Consider the following 19,561-nt stretch of genomic DNA (forward strand, 5'->3'; position numbering starts at 1 on the left):
ATTTGTCAACCCTCCTTTCGTTTACCAGCACACCCGTTTATGGATATTTGACAAAGACTCAAATATGTGAACAAATGACAGCTTTCTTTTTCAGCCCAGGCAGCTGTATGCTGAGTTTGTGAAAGGAAACCACAAAGGCCACATATGGAGCTCATGCCCAAAGAAAATTTGGGCACAAAAGTGCAGTTAGTGCTTTGAATTTGAGATGTTTTTGGTAATCATTACGGAAGTACGAAATCGGCCTTGATTTGCACGGAAAACAATCAAAAATTAATGTAAATGGGCTCATATTTCTGTAGCTTCAAGCTCAAATAGTCATCAAAGTGTTCCTGGGAGCTATGGACTGAAGGCTCCATAGTGAAACATTGTTTACCTCTGCTGGTGTTGGATGATTGTATGCCCTTCAGGCTCTTCTGTTTGTTGTCACATGAAACTCTCTCTTTCTTCCTGATCTCACAACCCCACCTCTGATACAGCCACAGAAACCTGACCTCACAGCAGACCTCTGGCTGTCTGCCACCACATCCTCAATAACCCTGCTCACCTGTGTATATACAGTGTCTGTGGGAGGGGGGGTTTGAGTGTATCTGCGTAACAGCAGGATGAGAGTATTCAAGCTGTCTACTGTGAAAACGTAATTATAGAAGCCCATAATTAATGAGACAAGTGTTTATATGCTTAGACGTGCATGCACATGTACTTGTTCATCCATCCCTGGGTGACCAGTGCTATCAGTGCGTCAGTCAGACATGCTGGGTGTCATATTACTTTTCATGTGTGTAACTGTGCACCTTTGTGACTCTACAGGCTCACCACTGTCTGCCCTGTAACTGTTTGTTTGAGTGGTTTCTTGGGTTGTTGCTGCCTGGAAGTGTGTGTGCGTGTATCAGTGAGTAAGGAGTTATTTCCTACACAGTCATTCTTGTGACAATATGTGTGGTTGTCTGTTGTGTTTACCTGATTTTGTCTGTGTCATCCTTTTATCACATGCAGACTCCCTTGAAGAGATGTTAATGGAGCAATCTACAGCTTTAGGAGCATGCAGAATAGATTGTTCCATTCGCATGGCTGATAATGATAAGTGGCTGAGATCGTAACTCCAAATGCATAGCAGATATTGTACCATCCTCGGCTCATCTGCTGGTAGCTAGAGCACTTAACCTAAAGGGGGAAAGACCATTAGAGGCAATCAGGGCTGTCATTTTTAATGGGCGAAATGGAGATGGACCTGCGGCCTAGTGGAAGAGTTAATGTACTAGGCCACTTGAGGACTAGGTAATGAGAACGAGGCAGGTGGAAGTGGTGGAACAATACAGCTGTGGTTGAGGCACTACCCCAAATGGAAACCAGATTGTGTGCTGTTTTTACACCAGCAGCTGTGAAGCCACTTACTGCAGCTTAGAGGAACTGGTTGCCGTTAACATGATTGTGTTTATGGGTTCGCACATATGCTTTTTGGGTCCTTGAATCACACGGTTACCCCATTTCATGTTCTGAATTTTGAGATTTGAGATCATCTCATTAGCAGACAGAAATAGCCCTCCCCAGCCCGTGCTTTTTAACACAGGCAGACTAACCTCCTGCTGTATTTCTTGATAATCATCTTCAGAGCAGACATTCTCTTTTTGTGTTTTTATATATGTATAAAACTCCATATGTATATATGTACTATGATCTTTCTCTCTCTCTCTCTCTCTCTCTCTCTCTCTCTCTATATATATATATATATATATATATATATATATATATATATATGTGTGTGTGTGTTATGAGTTTATGAGTGTGCACTTTTATCTATGTTGTTATGTATGTTTTCTGTGTGTGAGCGCTCTGCTGGGGTGACCAGATTGTTAGATGAGGGGAGGGCAGGCTGACCTTTTGTTCTGTTTGCTTAGTGGGCATTCCTCTGAGCACTGGCCCTCACCCAAGTTAAATCTACCAGCCAACCACAGGGACTCAGCACAGTGCTGCCCCCACAGGGACGCATTGGCATGGAATCATTTGAGCTTGTCAACTTGTTGTTAATGAAAAGGATAACAGAAAAGAGCCTTTTTTTAGGCCTGAGTCTAAACTCAGGTTATCCATCTGGTTTAAATCAGACCTGACTTAGCTTTGAGGAATGGCCTAATGCCTTTCCGGAATACCACTTAACCGTTAATGTGTTATTGGTACATACTTAGAAGGACTCTAGCATGTTTACATGAGGCATGTTTGTCTTGTTAAACGAATGAACAGCTCATTAAATAATTTGCTTTATTTGCTCCTAAGCTGTTTTTATCAGCCTTTGAACCCCTGCTATATTTTTTTACTTCAGTAATTATGTTTTTAAAGGTTGATTTGTACTTATGCCACGACTCAAATCTCCAATCATCAGAGTGACCTGCAAAGAATAAATGTATTTAAAATTTGAAATGAAGCTTCTTTCAACAGATGTCTTCATTTTATATTATGAAGCATTCATTGAAACCATGAATGTCAGTCTAAGCTGTGTTTTTGTTTCTCTCCTCCAGGTCCTTATGGTTGAGGTGGTGTGTGGTGCCCCTTGCCATGCCTCCTGCCATGACAGACCTCCTGGACATATGGGCGGCCCACTCGCCCCTGGCTGGCCATGCTCTGGACCAGATCACTGTGGATTTTCTGCTACCCACTGGTATCTACATCCAGATGGACGTCCCACGCGAGGCCACCATTCAGCACATCAAACTGGTGAGTGGCACTGGGTGTGTTTGGGCTAAAACATCAGTTGTATTTAAATTCATGATGTTGCCGCTGAGGTAACATTCTTTCAGCTGTGTTGTTTCAACTTAAAATCAACTTTCAACACCCTTCAGAGATTAAATGACTTTGTTTGCTCTTTGTGTGTCCTGACATCATTTTTTTGTCCTTACATGCCTCTTTGCCTATTGTCTTCATAAGGAAAAACACAGTCTACATCCCACACACATATACATACACATGTAGTCACACAGCTGGTCAGTTAGACATTATCTAATGCATGTGTTGACAAAGGTGGCTGTTGTGGCTGGCTGGGTGTTTTTTGTTTGTGAGTAGCTCTTGCCTTCAGCATGCAAATAGCTCCTGACATCATGTGTGACTGCAGCTAATTTCAGAGATCAGAAGTCACTGGCTCGGTGGCTCTGTTAAGGAAATGACTCGCATTGTTTGCAAAGTGGCGCAAAGTATGTGTTAGTGTGAAGGTGTTAGAAATCATGATTTAACTGTTGATGTGCTTGGGTAAGGGTTGCCATGATGTCACATTCATCTGTGCCATCAGTTTGTTAGGTTAAGTGGGCACTGAAAAGTTCTTATTTTGTATAGGATGTTATAAAGCAGGCCTTTGAAGTAGTTATTTTTCCAATTAAAAAAAAAAATTAATTAATAATTATTTAATGTGTGAAAAGGTTATATTAAAGCTTGTTTCATAAATTTGATGATATTTTTTTTCTTTCAGAGATAGTGAAGGAAGGCTTGAATGATTTAACAACTCATTAAAAAGTCATGCATTTTTTAAATGAAGATTTATTTCCTTCCCTGGCATAAAACGGAAATAAAATTTAAAAAAAAAGAAAGAAACATTTGATATCAGCCAAAATTTTCAGTTGGGGCATCCTTAGTTGAATCAGTATTTATATACCATGCATATTCAAAACTGTGGTACTGGATTGGATACCAAAACAAAGCATATGTATTTTTGTAGTTACAATCTTCTGACAGCTGAAATAAAAGCGTTCTTTTATATTTTGATTGACATAGAAAACAAGCCTTGCATTGACATGCAACCTCAAATATGCTTTTCCCAAACAGGAGCTATAGGAGCTAAATACAGCTTGAGGATGTTGCTCTAAATAAGTGAATAAACAAGTTGTGTACGTGTATGTGTACGTTTACATAACATATGCCTGCCATTTTCTGGAAATCACTTCTGTCTTCAGAATGTTACCAAAAATACAGACGGATTCCACTGGTTTCACAAAGATCTCTCTTTGCAGTAATTTGCTTTTTATGGAATTGTGAATATGTGAGGTTCTTGTCAGTGTTCAGGCCTTTAAGTTGACTGGATTAGATGTATATGTGGGTGTTTATGCATAAAAGATGTCTGTTGGCACACATACATTAGACATCTTCTTTCCCTGAGGGAAACATGTACAGAAGCAGCTGAAAGATCTGACAAATTATACATCACTGAAGCATGAAACAGAGAGAAGACAGGGAGATGGAGACACCTCTGAGACTTTTCTAGTAAATGATAAAGAGGAACAAATGCAAGGGAGGGTATTCATTTAGCCATATGGTAGAACATTCCTTGCAGGCCTTGCAGTCAGCTTTGTACCAGACTATTTATCAGTTATTAAGAAGACATGAAGAGCAGCCTCAAAACAGACAGTGTTTCATTCATGCTTATAAAGACCGGATCAGATTTCCCTGAAAGCAGATTGTTTGAAAATGTTTCGTGGAACTGAATGTTATCATTTTTCATTTGTAACTTGTTGAGGCTGCTCACATGTAAACACAGCATTGCAAATAGTTTCTAAAGTAGGTTTGTTATGTAATTCAGTTCTAAGAACATTAGTTAATTAAATCCTCTATGTATTTTGCATGTGGTTTATGGAGAGATGTGATAAACATAACCTAAAGTCACAAATGTTGGTGGAGGAGACATTTGCTGTGTGGAAAACATGTCCTGTTCCAGTATGCTACAGCATCATTCTGTAACCTCAGACAGACAAACAGAATCTGACAACTAATCCTGTGATCATGCTGTGGGGCACAGGGACATGAATCATGCCAGGATTGGCTGGTGGACGTATTGTTCACATCCTGATTGGCTCACCAAGGAGCTGTGTCATGTTGCCATGAGTCATGCTTGTTCCTGATTATGAATCATACACTTTTGTCAATATGTCACGTCATTATTATATGTTGTTCTTATTAGTTTGAAGGCCCTTGAAATCAGCATTTTACTGCTCAAGTTATTCATGGTTCAACTGCAGCAAAGGTGATGATGCTACACGGGTTAAGAAGATGCTGGAGGCCTCAATTTAACTCAACTCTTGGTCTTTCTGGCTTTGATCAAGCCATTCTGTTCTGGCTAAGTAGGATTTATTTAATTGAGTTTAATGGAGATGATAGAAACATTTCAGTGGTTTTGTATTGCACAAGCACTTTTGTTAAACCTGGATTCTTCTTCTCCCATCCAGCTCTTATGGAAGCAGGCTCAGTCGTTTCCACTTTTTTCCGCTCTGGGCGAGATGGAGAGCCACATGTTCGAGTGTGTCAACCAGGCGGCTGTGCACGAAGAACTAGAGGATGAAACTCGCAGGCTGTGTGACGTCCGCCCTTTCCTGCCGGTCCTCAAGCTGGTGACACGCAACTGTGGTCGAGCAGAGCGCCTGCTGGACTCCAAAATCGGCGTGCTCATTGGCAAGGGTAAGACAGCATCACTTCCAAGACTTTTCCTCAAGTTCAAGTGGCCTATTCTCATGTAAGCTCTCACACACATTACTCTGTCACTGATTTATTTGCTTACTGTCCTTGTTTGACATACCCAGTAAAGAAAAGCACTTAGAGTTGGTAAGTGGAACAGTAAATCTTTCCCCACACACAAGAAGAATTAAGCACCTCCTCCAGTATGCTAAAAAGCTCTCCTACTCAGCACATTCACCCCAGCCGAGGCCCATCTGCAGCTGGTTCCTATCAGTGATCGTGCTGTCTGATAGAGAAGCGTGATGACTGACTGGACATGTTCCTGACATGTCTCCCATCACCTGTCACTTTGTATCATCTGTGGTGAAGATTAGATCTTTTAGACGAGCAGATGGGTTCAGTCACTACTGCAGACAAGGGTGGTTCTCTGAGGTGATTAAACATCTTTTGACAGAATATTTATTAATCCATAAGAAGAAAGAAAGACTTTCTTACTTGATCCAAAATACCTTAAAGTTAGACTCATATCTATGCCATATATCCCAGCAATACTGTAGCTACTACATTGGTTAAGTCTGGCTTCTCAAATGTGAAGATTGTTGCTTTGATTCATCATATATGACAGTAAACAAAATTTCTTTGATTTCAGACATCTCCATTGGAAAACTGTGGGAAATTTCTGCCTTTTCAAAAACAAAGCAATGACTTTATTAATCAAAAAAAAATTGGCAGATCAGTCAATAATGAAAATAATTGTTTGTTGCAGCTCTAATAGATATACTTGCGTGGAGTGTGACACGTACATGCATGCACATTAGATTCATTTTCATTTGATGTAGTCGTGCAGGGCCAAACAATTACTTAAAAAAACTTATTTAAAAATACACAGTTGCAAAGAACCAACTATTTCCTCTTTTTCAGTAACAAGTGAAGTTGCACCGAGATGCATACTTTCAGCCCACTTCTGACTGAAATATCCAGGATGGAAGTCCTCAGGTCACAGCAGATGTCTTTAGAGAGAGAGAGAGAGAGAGAGAGAGAGCGAGAGGCACTGACAAGTGAGAGAAGGGGCTCTGAGTCTAATTGAAAGAGACTCGGGCGATATTGATATTCTCCCTTCCTGGCTCCACTTTGGTCTGACATGATCTTTTAAAGGCTTTTGTCAGACTAAAGTGGTGTTTTCCAAAGGAACCCCACAGGCATGTCTGGATAGAGCCACACATACATACCTAAGCTTGTGCAGCGCACAGTAACAAACTATTAAACATTCACACAACCAACCATGTTTTTTTCCCCACTGCAGAAAACAGTTACACAAACCTGCTCACACAATGCAGCTAATGTGATCCAGCCTTTCTTAGAATGCTGAGGGTCATATGAATGTTAAATGGCTTTAAATGTCAACATGTTGTTTTCATTACCAAGAAGGTATTGTGTAGCACCCTTTGATAAAAACACAAAGACCAAAGCTCACCAGGGAGCAGAGAGATAAAGTGTGATCAGCCAAACGGCAGCTCGTACCTCTGGCATTTTGCACAAGTGTGAATATTAAGAGACTCTGCTTTAATCCCATAAGAGTCTGCTGTTTGTTTTTACACATTCAGTACTACTAGGTACATATGCCTGGCATGAAGTGTTGCACAGGTGTTTGTGTATTTTTAATGAAAGTTAAAGCATGTTACCCTAATATATACAGCTTCGTACTTTGAACCTCGCAAGCTTCATGCATAGTTCACGTAAAAAAGAAAAAACACTGAATGATTAAGGTCCTTACCTAGTTCATGAGATATTATTTTATTTGATTCTCATAACATGACAATTTCTTCTCAAGGCATATTATTAGATATATTCTTACAAAATGTTACTATAATCTAGTCAGTCTGTTAATTATAATTTGTTCTACTGTATAACTATGATCTTAATGGTTTGCTTTCCATCCCACCTCTAGGTCTCCATGAACTTGATGCCATAAATGACCAGGAAGTGAAGGACTTTCGCAGTAAGATGTTACGTATGAGCGAAGAAAGGATGCAAAGAGTCCAGATGATGTCATGCATGGAGTGGCTGCAGGCCTGCTTCTCCCCGCAGCTGGAGCCCACCGCAGGAATGGCCATCACTGATGGGCTCAATGACCGGCTGGCCGACCTGAAAGTCATTATTCACTTCAACCAGTCTCCAGTAAGAGTCTGCAGTCCAGTACTGTAAATGCTGAAGAGTTTTAACGGTAGTCCAGTGAGTGCGGAACAAGATTGTATATGCGGATTATTTAGGTATAAGATATAGATTGAAAATGACAAATGGATGACAACAGACAACAACGTGAAAATCACTTCCATTCACAGTATAAACTGTTCAAAGTTCATCCTTATTTTTTATTAATTCATAAAACGTGCATACATTTTCTTGCCTTTAATTGCATCATACGTTTGTCCTTGGATTCCTTCAGAGTGAAGTTGGACTCTAGTGGAAGCCTGCACAGAAAATCCTCCAAAACAAACTCATTAGTGAAGCCCAGTCTCCACTTTTGATAATCATCCAGCAATAATATTGAAATCCATAGTTGGAGCAGTCATGTAGTTGTAAAATTCCCTTGGAACTTATAGCTGATGTAAAGTATCATTATTTTAGTTGATGTGGAATGTTGGTTAGTTTTAATATTAGCCCAGGTTGGCTCCTTGTGTTGTGGATGTTGTGGATTGCAAAGGCCATCTAGAGCCTTATAGTACAGGACACTGGAATATTTTTTTCCTTTTCATTCCTTCATTTTGTTATTCATTGCAGTAGTGTTGGAAATTTTGAATTAGAAGCATTTTCATTTAATGGCAGAGAATATCGTTAAATCTAAAAGCGCTCAGGGTTGTACTGTCTGCATCCATGTCATCACTTTTCTGTTTTTCTGTACAACATTGCATACATAATGAGCTCAGAATAACAGTGTGACTTACTGAACAGCTACAGCAGACAAAACAACCTTGTTTGAGTAGCAAAAGTAGCCATGTGACTCCACCAGCGCAAGCACATGCACTGTCGCTGAGCCTTTTTTTCCACTCACAGTTGACAGCTCCATATTTGTCACGTGACTGAGCCCAACTATTAAGTCATGTGACGACACTAAGTGGGTCAAAACCATCAGTGAAATTATGCCATCCTCCAGGACAGGCTCGTACATTAGCATGGCAGCTCAAGGGACAGCAACCCTGATTAAAGTGAGCCTCCTTCTCCATCTTCTCCTCTAATCTCTCCCTCCATCCATCTTTGTCTCTGCCTGTGTTGTTCTCTCTGCCTCTGTTATAGAAACAATGATTTTTTTTTAATAAAAAAAACAGGTGGTCAGGTCCCTCCAGACCTATGTGTATCAGCTTTGATCAGCATCACAGACACACATATGCACGCACACAAAGGCAGGCCATCTGTGCTACTGCGCTCAGGTGGACACTGGCAGGAAGTCTTATTTGGGAGGTCATACACAATAAGCCACATTATAGACAGGAAGTCTGGTAGTGTGGTTTAGTGTTCTCAAGTGAATATGACCAAGGTTCAGTGTGAACCTTTAGTGATATCATTAAGATGCTAGGGGCTTCCGACTGCAAATCTTATCTTTCTTCAACTTTTAACAGTTTAATGAAATGTTGTCAGATGTTGAAGTAAGATAGCTCAGTGCTGTTGGTTGTGCAGTTCCAGCGCAATGTAGCCATGGCCATTTTTGGATGTTAATTATTAATGGATGGCATTTTTATTAAACCTCCAGGAAATTATAATTCTATCTCAGGTATCAGGTCAGCGCTGTGCTATAAATAGGACGACGCAGTGAGCCTCAGTTTTGCGGTAGCAATGTGTGGACTACTCACATGTATATCTGCCGCAGTGTTCATGCAGCTACAAACAGTGATCACTTGTATATGAACCCTGTGAGAGAGTGTGTGTGTGTTGCTTGCGCATGTGAAAATTCAGAGATGCTTTTATTGAGCTGTATGAGTGGCTTGTCTGTATGGGATTGTGTGTTAAACTCTGTCTCTTTATGGCCGTCAATCTCTTATTCTCTCCTCTATCTAAACCAATCCCTCTGTCTCTGTTGTCCTGTCTTGTCCTGCAGGATTCAGCCAGTCTGAAGGTGCCATCATCCTACACTCCTGCTGAGCTGATGGAGTTAGCCGTGAGGAAATGGCTTACCACCCATGGTCCCGAGGAGGAAGCGTGGAGGGGTCAGTATGTACTGAGGGTCAGCCAGTGCCTGGAGTTTCTCTGTGGAGACCACCCGCTGATTCAGTACAAGGTCAGTAACTCAGTCAGGTGTCAGACTGGGAAAAATTTTGATGTAAACTAAAATGAAACTGCTTGAACTGTGCAGCTGGTGGCTCAACAGCAATATTTTTAGTAGCGGTGCAAATGCTGGATTGTGTGTTTACAGTATGCATGTTTATGTGTGTCTTGTTTCAACTGTTTCAGAAAAGATTCACCCAACTGACTTTTTGGGTGTGTGTGCACAGAGCACATACAAGAACAACCCTCAGTCAATTCATGCAAGATTCTCTCACTTATGTACTTGATGTTTAAGTCATTGTAGCTGGAGTTAGAAAACTGTGTGTACAGTCATCCCATCCTTCTCTGTGACTATAAACTGCAGATTTATTTACAGATGAATTTAAATTTCAGAACCATGCACGTTAATCAAAAATTAGTCATCTGGCTGGTTTTCAGTTGTAGATGGAAAGAGCTGTTGTAATCATTTTAGAGGAGGGCATTTTACAAAGCAGTCACTGAGCGTAAAAAGCTATGTAATTGCAGTTATCTTCAGGAAGTGCAGTATGATGGATGGGTCAAAGCAGGTAAAGCATACATTAGCATGCTTCCAAGTGACTGTTGTAACCAGAGAGATGTGCAAATCATGGTCATATCAGGTTAGCATTAGCATTGTGTTATGAGTCAAGCTAAACAAACATTGTTGTGTTGAACAATTGTACCATTAAGGCAGGGTTTTGAAGCTTCAGTGGTTAAATGTGTTTGTGTCTCAAGCCACAAGTTATATATGACAGTTTCTGTCTGTGTGCACCCTTGCATGTTAATTTAATCAAATCTGCTGACAAACCTTGTATGTTACTTGTCATGGATTTGTTTCTTTTCTGTTTCCCGTTTGCCTCATCGGTTTCTGAATAGCAGTTCCACTTTCATTTCTAATATAGACATGCTTCTGCAAGCGCACTTTTTTCATACAGCACAATAAAAAAAAGGATCTAGCTATTTTGTGTTAGGGACAGCTTAGATATGCACATAACTCAACAGATTTCCTGTCCTGTCTTGTCTGCAGTACATTCGCACATGCATGCAAGCTAAAGAGCCTCCTCACCTCACCCTGGTCCACACCAGCACCATCAAGGCCATGTTCGACAAGGAAATCTGTGTCATCGGTGCTGTGGTTAGCCGCAAGTCATCCAACCCACCTTTGCCGCTACCTCCCAAGCGAAGGGTGCCTACGGTTAGTCCAGTAACACGTGTGGCTGTTGCATTTATCTGTTCAAAATCTCCTGTTGTTTTCATAGGAACATAATGAGGTACTTCACTAACAACCACATATGCAAGTCAACTGAGAATAAAAGACCTAGGTAGTGTGGGATGATGGGAGTTGTCATCGCTTAACAACCACCATTGCTGATGAAAATCTGCCTGACATGACTCAGGCAGTAATGTTGACAGATGAAGTGACGTTTTAATGTTTTATTCATGTTACATTAAGTCTCGTTTGCCAGCTTCCTACTACTCTGACTCCTGGAAGTTTTGTCAACGGGTAACAAGTTAAACACTGTTACCTTGCATAAAATTTCTGATTTCTCAGAGTTTGGACATTGTTTGAAGCATTTTGGATTATACACAAGTACACAACTCAATAACTTATGTAACAATGTCTAGTAGAAGCTCCACAGCTTGATTCTCCTGGTTTAAACAAGGCAGGTGTGGAGGTTTACTAAGTAAACATGTACTTGGCAGCTGCCACCTGTCTTTTATGAACTGGTGTTCTGAGTGTGACGACGTAAACCTGCATTGCCCTGCCCTGCCAGCATTCGCCACGTTGGTGCAAAACATCGCTGGCTCCTCGCTGCTGCTGCCACCAGGTGCATAGTGACATCACTCCTGGATGTGTGCATCCACAGTTTAAATGTCAGGTTGAATTTAATTAGCCTTTGTTATTGAGTCTGGGGTTTTATTTGCCTGATGCCATGCTGAAAGTCGATGCGTGGTGATATGTGGTGATAACAGGTGAAAATCATCATGTGAAACTTCACTGCATTATATTTATCTTATTTAATCATAAGAGTGTGGGAACAGTCATTTCATAACTTGTTCTTAGTGTTACCGTCTTCTAATTAAACTGTTTGCAGTAAGCACAGCCACCCATTTTACTTCCACATTTTTTGATGAGTACGTGTACACTCACTTGACAAGGAATTACAAAGTGTCACAATCATGATTTATGATAAATTCAGGCCTTCTGTAAAATGTGGTAGCTGGGGCTGACGAGCAAAGATGAAAATATCCAGAGATGTTGAATTTTAGGTGAGGTGGTTCTCTATAGGCATAAAAATAGGCACTTGCTTACTCCATGAAACCCTGGATAAATGGAAATATTGTCCTTTTCCTTCATGTTACAGGTATAGGAAACATGGGGAGAGAGAATTTTTGGCACTTTTGACTTAAATTAATTGATCATCAGAGTTGTTCAATGACGTATCTTTTGATGGACTAATTAATTCACGTACTAATTGTTTCAGCTCTAAACTTGGTCTTCTTTCCCTTTCCATAATCTCTTTTGCTCAGCCTTTTCATCAACACATAAATACTTCAGACTACACCTTTTACTCTCCAAACCAAAGCAAGAAACTGTTAATCAAGCCTTCGATCTGACTAAGCTACTGTGACACCCTGCCTTTTCTGGTAAACATTTCTGTTTCCTCATCTGCCTGTGGATCAACTGGAATTAAGGAACAAGATCATGTGATATTAATTCTGGTATCCCTGCAGTGACTACCCATGGGCCTCATTCTATGTTATATCTCCAACTTTCTGTTTTTTGTTTCTGAGATCCTCTGATTTTGGTCCACGATTTGTGTTTAGATGAAAGTGCCCCTGCTGTTATGATTCTCGAACCACACAATGAACTGTTTGAGGAGACTGGGTCACCTATTTTGTGTATTTGTCAGTGATTTGTTGGTTGTTTTGCTCTTTTATTACGTACTTTGTAACTGCTTTAAGTTCTATACACTGAAGCAGACAGAGATTCTTATCAGACGGTAATAACTTTCACATAGTAGCATGGTTGTCTGTGTCAGGAAATGAGCTTTACTTTGAAAGTAAAGTAAAGTCTGACCTGTCGTGGGATGATTTGCTGTTGTATGGTTGAAAGCCTGACTGATAATTTGTGCAAAACAAAGCAACAGAGGAGCGCAGAGGGATGGGTGTGATGCTACATGTAAATGGAGGTCTTGTTTCTGCCTGTAATAGTAGAGGCTGACATGAATGTAGTCTCTTATCTGAAGAGAAGCAAACTGCACCATCACACTTACACAAACAGTTAAACACATCAACACACAAAGACACACAAAGACAGAGGCCACAAACAGCAGGAAGTGTGCAAGTTAGTTATGTTCATAGACTCTAGGTGTCATGTGATGCTGTTTTTCCTGCTGACCCTCGCAAATCAACTTGGCTTGACATCAGAATGACCTGACTGACCTCCCACATTGTTTGTGTTCTGTGTGTATGTGTGTGTGCGTGTGTGGGTGTAAAGAAGTAGGGTGAGGGAGTCCAGTAGTACGTAATGCTAATACTGCTCACTCGTCACAAGTCTCTTTCTCCCCTCACTTTCCCTGTGCAGCAAGTACAGACGTGTGTGTGGGACGTGTCTAGCCCATTCAGGATAGTCCTTGTGAAAGGCAGCAAGGTGAACGCAGAGGAGACTGCCAAGGTAAACTCCACATCCATAAAACATGTTTCTGTTAATATGTCACTGCACCCCCAAAACCTGAACACACAGCAGTGCCGTGTAATGTACAGTAGTGACACACAGTCAGCTGGGTAATGCTAAGATGTCCTGAAAGGTTTTTAATAACCGCATTGGCTTGAGTGTAAAACCACTGTCAAATACTTCTGATTATTGGTGACGTTCATTTTTTTTTAATACCTTCAATTCATTTCATGGTCATTCCATCATCTGACTAGCAAATATCATCGTGCTGGAAGAGCCTGATTTTCAGTTTATTACTCAACTGTGTCATAGAGCTTCATTGTTCCTCAGAAACTATTATAAATAACATCAGTGAGTCACACTGTTCCTTCATTATCATGAACACACACACACACACACTGTTGTTTATTTAAAGGTGATCCCACAAACACTATTCTGCTGCCAGAAATGCTCACTAGAGCACCAAATGTGGATTAATAGTCTCCAACAAAGGCACCATTAACTCCTCTTTGAGTAATGTTTGCTATGAATGTGTTTAGGGCTGAAGGCCAGACAGGCCTGTCAGACCTTATTAAGAGATGGAGTAATGCACTGTTGGTTTTGTTTTGTTTTTTTTCCTTGTGTTGTAAATATGAAGTCAGACTTGTCCTTTAATTATGGACCCAAGCTTATTTCTTAATAAAGGTTAGCAGCTGGAAAAGTTGAAGATGGCTGTCTTGTAAATATATAATGTATAATGATATATTGTTTGAGATACATTAACATGACAATATACATTATTTAATATATCAAATTAAACAAAAGACAAGCATGACACCATTGTTGCCCCTCTACATGCCAACTCCTCCCTCCCACGCAGGTCCAGGTGAGGGCAGGACTCTTCCACGGTACAGAGCTGCTGTGCAAGCCAGCAGTGAGCAGCGAGAGCAGCGGACGCTCAGAACACACGTGGAAAGATAACACGCTGGAGTTTGACCTCCCCGTCTGTGACCTGCCACGTATGACCCGCCTCTGCTTTGCCATATATGCTGTCATGGACAAGGTCAAGAAGCAAAAATCCACCAAAAATGCCCACATAAACAAGTACCAGACCATCCGCAAAGCAGGGAAAGTGGTAAGAAACAGGCTTGTGTACTGTTTGCAGTGGATCAAATGAAGACAGAAAAAGTAACATAAGTACACTGTCTTTATACTGTTAACTAAAATTGTATTGTTGTATTGTTGTAATTGTATTTCTGTCCATGTGATCCAGCACTACCCCATAGCTTGGGTCAACACCATGGTGTTTGACTACAAAGGCCAACTGAAGACTGGAGATATCATCCTGCACTGTTGGTCTTCCTTTCCTGGTACACACATACATGCTTACTTTATATATGCACTAAATGCAGTTACATGGGATTAAAGAAGCGTCTCCAGTGATGCAGTACATGCGTGTCATTTGCTGTGTATCTGTCACTCATCCAGATGAACTTGAAGAGATGCTGAACCCCATAGGAACTGTTCAGACCAACCCGTACACTGAGAACGCTACAGCACTGCACATCCACTTCCCAGAGTACTCATCACACCCCATTGTCTTCCCTCCCTTTGACAAGGTCAGATGGTTATCAGTCATTTTACTCAATCCCACTCACAGAAATGTACCTATGTCCCATTATTTTATAATACACCAAAACACATAATTCATGCTTTATTGACACAAATGTATCCAAGCTGCTGTGAATCAGACTATGCCTGAAGTTAGACGACTAGATTAGACCTCTGGGGCCTTTTGACTACGGTCCACTTTGTCATTGCACCAGCTTAGTGCTCATCATGTTGGTACCTGGTGATTATTATGAAGTGGTGGCTGTTAGCATGAGAGGATCGGCATGTGCTCAGCCTGCCTAATGCACAGTATCAGAGCATGTTAACTCATATGGTGCTCTTTTGCAGATACTGGAAAAAGCAGCAGAGATTGCCGGAGCAAGTGACTGCGCATCCATGGTGAGTTGGTGTACACTGGGATATAACTGTGAACATGCCTAGAAACTGGTATTCATTCAGAATATGTGCAAGGGCAAACCAGGTGAAAATAAAGTGACTTATTTGTTTCAAGATGGCTTGTAACAAATAGGCATGCTGCATCATTTCTCTCTGTCTTTACCTCTCACGCACTGCTAATATATGGGCACATTTATTAGAAACCCATTGTTATCACTTTCACTTGGTGTGGCAGCAAAAATATTTCAATACCCTTCAAAACTAGAGAGATTAATCAGATTGCTTATATATATATCTTCCTGTCTCACTGCCCCTCAAACAAAACCCCACTCCTGGGCGTGTTACAGTAGGTTACATAATCCTGTGTTATGTCGAGGGCATGCCAGAACTCAGCACTTTAAGGTGTGTTGGGGGGGGGGGGACCACAGCTTAGCACCAACTACAGTTTAGTGTTTACTTTACTTAGCTCCTCTGATATTATTCCTCTTTAATTAAAGTTTGACAGTATACATTTGTATTATTGACATAACTCAATGTAAGTCACTTTTGAATCAGAAACAATTTATTGTTAGTCCTTGGTTTGTGATGAACTGCATTTAATGCTGTTGTTAAGAACTTGTTGCATGCTTTGATACACTCCTGCCATCTTGTGATTCTTTTCAGTCACTGCTGCAACTCATTGCCATTTTCTCTGCTCCTTTGACATCCTGGCTATTCTTCCAGTTTTCCTTTGTTAATTGTTACTCTTTTCCTCCCCTGCATCTTCTTCATCCTCTCTTTTTCAAACTCCCCAACCCACCCCACGATTCTTCCTTCCTCGTCATTTCTCTCAGGGTCGTGGGGGTAAGAAGTTCCACATAGAGCTGAAGGAGATCATGGAGCGTGATGCACTCTCTCAGCTATGTGAAAACGAGAAGGATTTGATATGGACACTACGCTATGACTGTAGAGAGAATTTTCCTCAGTCATTGCCCAAGCTGCTACTCTCTGTCAAGTGGAGCAAACATGAGGACATGGCCCAGGTTAGCAGCACACGTCCATTCTTTTCAATCTGTAATTTGGTGACACCAGAGAGTGAAATGTCTCCTCGACATAAAATGTCATGAAATATTATAATTAGGTAGGAATATTTCAGCTCTGAGAATTTATATATTATTATTGTTATAATAAATTTATTATTATAAAATTATTATTATTATATATTATTTTTTATTGGTTGAGGACACACTTTTGGCAAAAATGATCATACTTTTATTTTGTTCAATGTTAAAATGATAAATCTGTATTTGAAAACAAACTAGTTGTGTTTTTGTTGTACATTTGATAACATCTTAAGCCACATCTTCAATTGAAAAAAAAAGCCCTCATTTTTTACTGAATCAGTCTTAGAATAAAAAAATACCTCAACCTGAGTGGTTGGAGCGGTTGATCAGTGCATCTAAATATAAACTGTTTTCACATCTTATTAACTTAAATGTCTTTACAGAAAGAAATCAATGATCACAATTATTGTCAAGCCATGTGGGGGGATCTCAAGGTTAATCAAACTTAGATAAAAGAAACATTTTACTCACAGAGCTACACAAGAACTCCATATTGTTTGTATGCAACTCTGATTAAACGTCAGTTTCTGATCATATGTGTGTGTTGTGTGTGTCTCAGCTCCAGGCACTGCTTCAGATCTGGCCCAAACTGTGTCCCAGGGATGCTCTGGAGCTTCTGGACTTCAACTACCCTGACCAGTATGTCAGAGAATATGCTGTGAGATGTCTGCGTGATATGAGGTAAGCAGAGACATCCATGTGCATATATAGTTAGACATCCATGTGCATATATTCTCTGTTTTTTGTTTTTTTGTCTCATATTCGAGCTTCTATCATCATCAAGCACAATTCCCCTGCTCCTTGCTGTTTTAGTTTATAATAAATGACTAAAAGCATGAGTTTCATGTTTCTCTCTCTGTCCTTTTCTCCTCTTTGCCCTCCCCAGTAATGAGGAGCTGTCACAGTACTTGCTACAGTTGGTGCAGGTGTTGCGTTATGAGCCCTACTATGACTGCGCCCTCACCCACTTCCTGCTGGAGCGCGCCCAGGAGAACCGCAAGATAGGACACTTCCTCTTCTGGCACTTACGGTGATTACGGACATTAGTGTCTGTCTGTACGTAGAAAGTTGTTGAGTATTGAGACATTTCTCTTCTGACTGTGGCCGATCTACTGCCCTCTGCAGGTCAGAGATCCACATGCCAGCTGTTTCAGTCCAGTTTGCCCTCATCCTGGAAGCTTATTGCAGAGGCACCATTCCTCATATTGAGGTCCTAAAAAAACAGGTAGGTCACACATAGACTCACTCATGCAGTCTCTTTTAGATCTTGTCTGATGTACACACATAAATTCTGAAATATTGTTCCAACATTAACAGCTGTTCTGTAACATGTTCCCTCTATACCAGGTCGAGGCTCTGAGTAAGTTGAAATCAGTGAATGAGCTCATTAAGCTGGGAACCATCAAGAATGCTCGAAGTAAGACCAAGGAGGCAATGCTGACCAAGGAGGCCATGATGACCTGTCTGAGGCAGAGTGGCTACTCAGAGACCCTGTCAGACCTGCACTCTCCCCTAAACCCCTATGTCCTGCTGTCTGGCATCAAGTAAGGCAACGCTATTCTGATCACAGGTCCAAGTGTCAGATCAGGTAGAACTTTTTCCTCCTCAGTTTCACAATGCATCATTCCTTCCCTCCGTTGTTCTTCCCTTAGTGTGGAGAAGTGTCGGTACATGGACTCTAAGATGAAGCCGCTCTGGATTGTTTACAACAACAAGCTGCTGGGGGGAGACACCCTGGGAATCATCTTCAAGAATGGAGATGGTAGGCAGAATCAAAGAAGAAGGGAGTGAGGTTTGGGATGAAAGAGAAAAGATGGTGGGTGGAGCAGAGGTGAAAGGGTATGATGACAGCGAAATTGAACTCACTTTCACTTTCCATCTTTCAAGTGAACTTTTGCTTTTGATCAGTATTTCATTTTTTCATTTTGAAAATAAAAAGATATTTATCTTTTCTTCCCCATTTGACTAGATCTAAGACAAGACATGTTGACCCTCCAGATTCTGAGGTTAATGGATCGGTTGTGGAAAGAGGCTAATCTGGACCTCAGGTAAGTTTTTCCAGCTCTCAAATACATCTGTGCAGGGGTGCATGTGTGCAACAGAGAGATCTTGTTTGTTCCTGCTCTCTGTCGGGAAGGGGAAGCTCTGGTGGGGTGCAGCCGAGGAGGGGAGACACTAAATTACCCCATGCTAGTTTGACCTCCAACCCTGGACATCAATATGCACGTGCACACACGCTCACGCTCACACTCACTCTATCTGCATTACATACTAATCAGATCCACACTTTCGCACTTTTACGAACCCCTTTTTTCCCTTCACTTTGTCATACACTGACACATCTGGAGCTGAGCAGTGGCGGGGGTTGTTTTGACAGTTGAGCTGAAGGACAGTGCTTCAGATTACTAGGACATGGGTTCAGAGTTCAAGCCCAGCAATGGGACATTGTGAATGAAGAGAGGGACAATGCACTGAAGCCACTATGATGCGGTGGATGTGATTCCACATGTAGCCCCTGATTTAAACTCAACACCTATAAGTAGGCATTTTGGGGTCCAATAAACCTCTGTCAAACTGCACATAAAATCTGGAAACTGAGTCTGCTTTGAGAATCAGGTCATGGCTGTCTAATAGATGAGACCTTTGGGACAATGTGTCAGTAAATTATTACAAAGAAGTAAGTAAGAAGTATCCTGGGGAAGATTTTTCCATATTCACATTATTCTGCATCCTGCAAAATGAAGACCTACTGCCATCTTGTGGAAAGAAATAAGAAGTTCTAGTGAATGAAGAAGAAACTGTATCATCATCTGGCTGGTCTGCGCACCATCACGTAATCACCATATGTTCTTGACCAAATGTTCCCATCTGTCCTGTTTCAGCTCAGTGTAAACAGCATGATACTGTATACTGTCTGACAGAGGGAATTGCACCCAGGGGAGGGGATGTGAATGGACTTGCAAATAACCCACTGCTTAATGTCTTAATCTCATAAATACACAACACTAGAACTGGAGCTGCAGCAGCATACACAAAGTTGCATTTACCCTGCCTGGTGAAAAGACCCAATCACACCTTTGCTTCTATGTGA

The 19,561-nt window shown here is 41.0% G+C and overlaps 1 protein-coding gene across 2 annotated transcripts in view; it reads left to right on the forward strand.

Annotated features, from left to right (window-relative positions):
- The window catches only part of pik3cb (phosphatidylinositol-4,5-bisphosphate 3-kinase, catalytic subunit beta), a 46,905-nt gene that overhangs the window by 20,369 nt on the left and 6,975 nt on the right, over positions 1 to 19,561 (forward strand). For both annotated transcript variants that reach the window (XM_046388479.1, XM_046388480.1), the window contains 17 exons: positions 2,511 to 2,706; positions 5,199 to 5,427; positions 7,373 to 7,602; positions 9,518 to 9,697; positions 10,730 to 10,897; positions 13,292 to 13,381; positions 14,241 to 14,495; positions 14,634 to 14,730; positions 14,849 to 14,979; positions 15,320 to 15,370; positions 16,201 to 16,389; positions 17,030 to 17,151; positions 17,357 to 17,500; positions 17,596 to 17,695; positions 17,818 to 18,014; positions 18,123 to 18,232; positions 18,440 to 18,518. In XM_046388479.1, coding sequence (XP_046244435.1) covers positions 2,548 to 2,706; positions 5,199 to 5,427; positions 7,373 to 7,602; positions 9,518 to 9,697; positions 10,730 to 10,897; positions 13,292 to 13,381; positions 14,241 to 14,495; positions 14,634 to 14,730; positions 14,849 to 14,979; positions 15,320 to 15,370; positions 16,201 to 16,389; positions 17,030 to 17,151; positions 17,357 to 17,500; positions 17,596 to 17,695; positions 17,818 to 18,014; positions 18,123 to 18,232; positions 18,440 to 18,518 — 2,531 coding nt within the window. In that variant the 5' untranslated portion in view covers positions 2,511 to 2,547. The remainder of the gene's footprint in view (positions 1 to 2,510; positions 2,707 to 5,198; positions 5,428 to 7,372; positions 7,603 to 9,517; positions 9,698 to 10,729; positions 10,898 to 13,291; positions 13,382 to 14,240; positions 14,496 to 14,633; positions 14,731 to 14,848; positions 14,980 to 15,319; positions 15,371 to 16,200; positions 16,390 to 17,029; positions 17,152 to 17,356; positions 17,501 to 17,595; positions 17,696 to 17,817; positions 18,015 to 18,122; positions 18,233 to 18,439; positions 18,519 to 19,561) is intronic.

The sequence above is a fragment of the Scatophagus argus genome, chromosome 5 (assembly GCF_020382885.2).
Source record: "Scatophagus argus isolate fScaArg1 chromosome 5, fScaArg1.pri, whole genome shotgun sequence".
Classification (NCBI taxonomy): domain Eukaryota; kingdom Metazoa; phylum Chordata; class Actinopteri; family Scatophagidae; genus Scatophagus; species Scatophagus argus.